Source organism: Hydra vulgaris, chromosome 08 (assembly GCF_038396675.1).
Source record: "Hydra vulgaris chromosome 08, alternate assembly HydraT2T_AEP".
Taxonomy (NCBI): domain Eukaryota; kingdom Metazoa; phylum Cnidaria; class Hydrozoa; order Anthoathecata; family Hydridae; genus Hydra; species Hydra vulgaris.
The window spans coordinates 37,260,181-37,266,180 of record NC_088927.1 but is presented as its reverse complement, the minus strand read 5'-3'; the positions used below and the strand labels follow the sequence as shown (position 1 = coordinate 37,266,180).

The 6,000-nt window shown below is 25.4% G+C and overlaps 1 protein-coding gene across 1 annotated transcript in view; it reads right to left on the bottom strand.

Annotated features, from left to right (window-relative positions):
- Window positions 1-419: 419 nt before the first annotated feature.
- The window catches only part of LOC100197501 (coiled-coil domain-containing protein 40), a 55,139-nt gene continuing 49,558 nt past the window's right edge, over window positions 420-6,000 (bottom strand). Inside the window, exons 13-17 of the mRNA XM_065803616.1 lie at window positions 4,373-4,464; window positions 3,499-3,708; window positions 3,189-3,325; window positions 1,115-1,251; window positions 420-841 (exon numbers count right to left, since the gene is read on the bottom strand). Of these exons, the coding sequence (XP_065659688.1) occupies window positions 584-841; window positions 1,115-1,251; window positions 3,189-3,325; window positions 3,499-3,708; window positions 4,373-4,464 (834 nt within the window). The 3' untranslated portion in view covers window positions 420-583. The remainder of the gene's footprint in view (window positions 842-1,114; window positions 1,252-3,188; window positions 3,326-3,498; window positions 3,709-4,372; window positions 4,465-6,000) is intronic.

Below are 6,000 nucleotides of genomic sequence, written 5' to 3'. Positions count from 1 at the left end.
TTGTCATATCTGGCATATACGGAATTAAACTTTTCTCTACTTTGTCTTTCCTTTATATTCATTACAAAATTTTTTTACCATGTTGTATTTCGTGTAGTTTATGAAAAAATGATTAACAATTTAACGTAATCATGAAAAACTTCATAAACATTAAAATCTATTATAAAATATGGTATCAACTGTCACCCATCGACGCAATGTCGATAGGTGACAGTTGATACCATATTTTATAACAGATTTTAGTTAATCAAAGCAATTAAAAAAAATTTCGTTAAAGATTTTAGTGAATCAAAGTGATAACAAAAAATTTCGTTAATCAAATCTTTAGAAGAAAACATCAAAAAATAAAATCAAGATCGGATACAGGGAGAAGGGTCCAGTCCCATTCTTTAAATTAAGATCAGATACAGGAAGCAGAATTCCTTTTTTAAATAAATATATATTTTTAAATTCTTGATAAATTACCTTTTTTTAATAAACTACTTAAACAAAAAATGTTATTTTAACGCCGAATTACAGTTCGAAAATTGAATATTCAAACCTGATATTATAAATAAACGGATTAAAAAAATATAGCAACAGATTAAGGGTCTTCGTTAAGGTTACTGTTACTTGTCGTTTTATTAAGCATACTTCTTGCTTTTCGTAAAGAATTCCGCAACTCAGGATATTCTACATTTAATTGTTCAATTATAGATTGTAAACGTTGCATATCAGACAACTGTTTTTGTTCTTCTTTTTCGAGAGTGTTTGGTGTTTTACAAAAAGGTTTGTATTTTCCTGATTTTAACGAAGAATAATACTTTGCCCGTTGCTGCTTCGTTAAAATCTCCTGAAGGTTCTAAGTTTAAAACACAAAAGACAAATCTTGAACACAAGTACATTTTAAATTGATAAATGTATTTGACAGAATAAATATTTCAATCAATTTGTATATTAATGGAAAAAACCATATTAAACGAATTTTATAATGATTACATAACATAATACATATAACAATTAAACAATAAATATATAATTTCGTTCGTAAAAAATATGCAAAGTTACAAGAAAATCTGCATGAGATATAACTTAATGGTGCAATAACATTGTAAACTTTGTATAAAGCTATTACCTTTAATTTGACATCTTGTAAATGCTCTAACTCAATTTCGTTCATTTTAACAGATTGCTGAATTTTATGTATATCTGATTGTTTAGATTCTATCTCTTCCCCCAGTCTTTGCTGTACTTCGCGATATTGACGGATCTCTATGAAATACAAAATATTATTTATATGTATATGCAAATTTCATAAATTATTTTATTAAGATTAAAACAATAAAATTTATAACACTCTACAATAAGCATTATAATATAAACTATTAGATAACCACTGAAAACTTTGATTTAACCAACTAAATAAATATTTATATAATATTAAATGATAAATAAAAATATCTGATAAATATTTTCAACATACTTTTACATACATTGTAAATAACAGCTCTAATTAAATATTACTTCTTAGAAAGGCAAAATCTTGAATACCATCAAATATTACTTCTCAGGAAGGAAAAATCTTAAATACCATCAACTATTACTTCTTAGGAAGGGAAAATCTAACATCTCTTTTGACAAAAACATTGTCAAAAGAGATGTTAGATTTTCCCAATTTTGTTTAATTAATCAAGAGATTAATTAAACAAAATTGTTTAAAAACAATTTCTTTAATTAATCTCTTGATTTTATTAATTACTTTCTTCCAGACAAATGGTCTAGACAAAACTCTTATGGTCCAAACAAAACTCTTATGGTCCAAACAAAACTCTTATGGTCCATACAAACCTCTTAGCTTTTCAAATGCATTACCCATTTATTTATACCCAGAGATTTCCTTATACTATTGGAACTATATAACAATTGTTTAACTGAAATTTTTTTTGCCTGCTTGCTGAATAAAAAAATAGCTGCTAGTATATTGAAGCCTGCTTGTATTGCAGCAACTGTTGTCTAATTAATTTTCTTAGTATTATTGATAACTTATAGGTGTTTTTTCAACAAACAAAAATTTATTTTATATTTTTGTCAGTATTAGAGTTTGCCATTAGCTGTAAACATTTGTTTAACATTTGCAAAAAATTCTAATGAAATATTATTGATAGCAATCAAATTAAGAATTTTTTTCATATATTTTTATCTTTATTATATGTACAATACAAAACATTACGAGTCAATAAGCTACTGTTTTTGTGTCATTTTCAACCAGTATCACATTCTATTTCACAATACACTTTCTTACTGATGAACTTATTTCTGAATAATATTAAATAAAACAACATTCTTATAATGTTCGTATTACGTAGTATGTATCTAGTACATTATGCCTGTCCACATCAAGGTATGACATCTATCTTATTTTAGTATGATGTCATCATTTTTATGCATATTTAAGTACAATATATGTACTATTAATATTTAAATAATATATGTAACTCTACGTAGCGTGATGGTCCTAATGCTTATTTTGTACCACTTCTGAACAAAACAACTTTGTCAGACTTAATGCAGTAAACGGCATGGTAAAAAAAAATCATTTGATATGTGTGTTTAGCACATATTGATGTTATTACATAGACATTTTATATATGGTATATAAAATGTCTATATTATTGTGATATAAAATGTTTATAATATTGTGATATAAAAATGTCTATAATATTGTGATATGAAAATGTCTATAATATTGTAATATATAAAAAATGTCTATAATATTGTAATATAAAATGCCTATAATATTTTGATAAAAAAATGTCTATAATATTGTGATATAAAAATAGGTTATTATTATATGTTCTTCCTTTTATTTTTAATATGTTATCAGGGGCAATTCTAGAAAAAAAATGATGGAGGGGAGATGAGTTCTTAAAATCCGCTTACTGCTTCCTAAAAAAACAAAACTAAGAACTTGCTGATTAAAATGTGTCAAATGTCGACTAGACATCTATATTCTGGAAAAAAACTGTTTGTTACCCCTCTACACACACCCTCAAAATTGTCCCTATGTGTTATTTATAAATGGTATGTTCTTCTTTTTATTTTTAATGCATTATTATTATATAATTTTATATGTCTGTGTTATAGTGGTATAAGATGTTTTTCCTTATACTTTTTTTGTAAAACTAATAGAAATAGATAACTTATATAACCTTCATCATACTTTTCCGCTTCTTTATTTGCTTGTCTAATACTTTTCTTTAACTCACTTAACTTCTTTTGGAAAGTACTTTTATTAATGTGTGGCTTTCCAACCTTATTTCGATCTATCTTTGATTGAGCATCACTTCTGGATAAAAAAAGAATATATATATATATATATATATATATATATATATATATATATATATATATATATATATATATATATATATAAATGACAATAATCTACAATAAATGTATTGTTTAGTCCTGTGACAATAATTTTAAAATGTATCAACATGAATAAAACAAGGTTCAAACTTTGAAATTATATTCTCTCTTTTTATGACTGTCATTTCCATATCCTGAACCATTTTTTCTTGTTGTCTCATAAGTTGTGCATATCGCATCTCCATGCGATGAATCTCTGTTTTCAAAGCATGCATTTCTTCAACAGCAGCATCTGAATAGACAGTTTCTCGAACTTCCCGAGCTAATTGAGTTTTCTTTTCCCATAACATAATCTGGCGTCTAGAAAATAAAAACTTTTACCATTTGTAAAAATTAATGAACTTTTACAAATACATCATAAATTTAGTTTACTTGGGATTATTGCAAATTCAATCAAATAAAAAAGTACTCCACAGAAAATCAATTGTAGTGTCAAAATTATGAACAATAAAAATTTATAAACGCTAATATATTTTCATGGAGTTGGTTTTAGACTCATAAATAACAAACCATATTGTTTAATTATTCTAATTATTCTAATAATAAAAAAGTTGTTATTCTTATTTATTATTATGCTAGAATAATTTGAATATCTGAAAGTAGTGTTAAATATTAATCAAAATTAATAATAATAATAAAAAAAAATAAATAACATTTTTAATAATTCAAAAATTTTGAATAATTAAAAATTTTAAATATTTAAAAATTTTAATAATCACAAAATAGGAAGTCAATATTAACAACAATATTTTACTAAATACAGTAATAGTTTATTTTAATGATGTTAAATTTTGAATACCAAATCATAATATCAAATGCAATTTTATGCAATTTTGAATTTTTGAAATAAATTAATCAAAAACCCCTTTAAACCTTAAAAATGGTAACAAAGAGTTTATTTATAAATCAAATAAATTCTGTAGAATTTACTATTGTGTAAAATCAAATTTAAAGAAACACATACTCAGCTTCAACAACTGCATTCAACAATCTTTCTTTCTCTTCATTAAATGCATCTATTTTGTTCTTCATTTTAACAGATTCCATTTCAGCATCCTAAAATGGAGTAAATAAATTTCTTAAAATATATAAGTAATTAAACCTAATTAAACTATGGTATAGCACAGGGGTTGGCAACCCATTTTAAATAAAGAGCCATTTTTCCTTAAATATATTTTTAAAAAATTACCAAGAGCTGCAAGGATGCTAGTGTAAAAAACTGAAGATTAAACTATGTACAGGGTTCCCACTATTAAAAATGAGGCTAAAAGTAAGGATTTTGAGGAGACTTAAGGAGATATTTTCCTAATATTTCAGGAGATTTGGTCACGAACAGCAATTTTTTTGAAAGAAAAAGTAAAGAGAATTAAGGAGAAAATAATAACATTAAAAACAGAATCTCATTTTTTTCAATAAACTTTAAATATAAACAGAAAAATTATTATAAACTAATATATTACTTTATATACATATATACATATATATATATACATATATATATATATACATATATATATATATACATATATATATATATACATATATATATATATATATATATATATATATATATATATATATATATATATATATATATATATATAGGTTTGCAAACTTACAATGGACTATATATTTTCTTCTTTATTAGTAAGTATAATCCATTCATTTTAATAAAATTTCCTAGATGATTAGAAAAAAAAGAAAAAAAAGGAGATATTAAGGAGAGCAGTCAAATTTTAATTTTTTTAAAGGATATTTAAGAACTTTTAGGGAGGATTTTTTTTTAAGGATATTTAAGATTTTTAAGGAGGAGTGGAAACCCTATATGTAACACAATTTTTGTTCCTGGCTTCTAAGTATTATATTTCAATTGCTTATGTCTACTGTATGCAAACTTCATTAAGCATAAATTTTGATAACATGACAAAAACATGAAAAAAACTTGTTTTTTGTGAAAATAAAAAAATATTCACCATTATGATCAAGTGAAAACACAAGAAATAGACAAACACAGTCAGAAACCACACAACAAGGTTCAGAAATGTTTAGATTTTCTAGATGTACGATTGTAATGTGAATCACTCTCTTGAAGTAGCCCCCAAATGTAGTCCCTCTAAATGTTTTCGTAATACTGTTCTTGGTAATGATGTTCAAAATCCAATATATCTTGATGAAAGAGTTTACCTTGCTCCTTGGAGTAAGCGCCCATGTTCTCCTTGAATTTGTTGAGATTCATGGACTTTTCAAAGACGTTCCCATTTTATCGTACTTCTTTATGAGAGTCTGCATCAACTCCGCATAGTTTTCAGCTTTGTGATTACCTAGGAGACCCTGAACAATTGCAACGAAACTGCTCCAAGCTGCTCCCTCTGTAGAAACATCTGGACAACTCTAGCAGCTCAGGAATATTATAGGAGGAGGCTTGGCATTTAAAGCAAATCAAGAATTTTCTTGAAAAAACACAATTTTCCAAACTTAATTGTCCCAGTCATAGAAGCAAAGTTTTTCTGGAATAACAACAATTTCCTTTCTGTTCTAAACCTAACAGGTTAGGAAAACACAGTTTCAACTCGGGAACAGAACAAAAGTGAA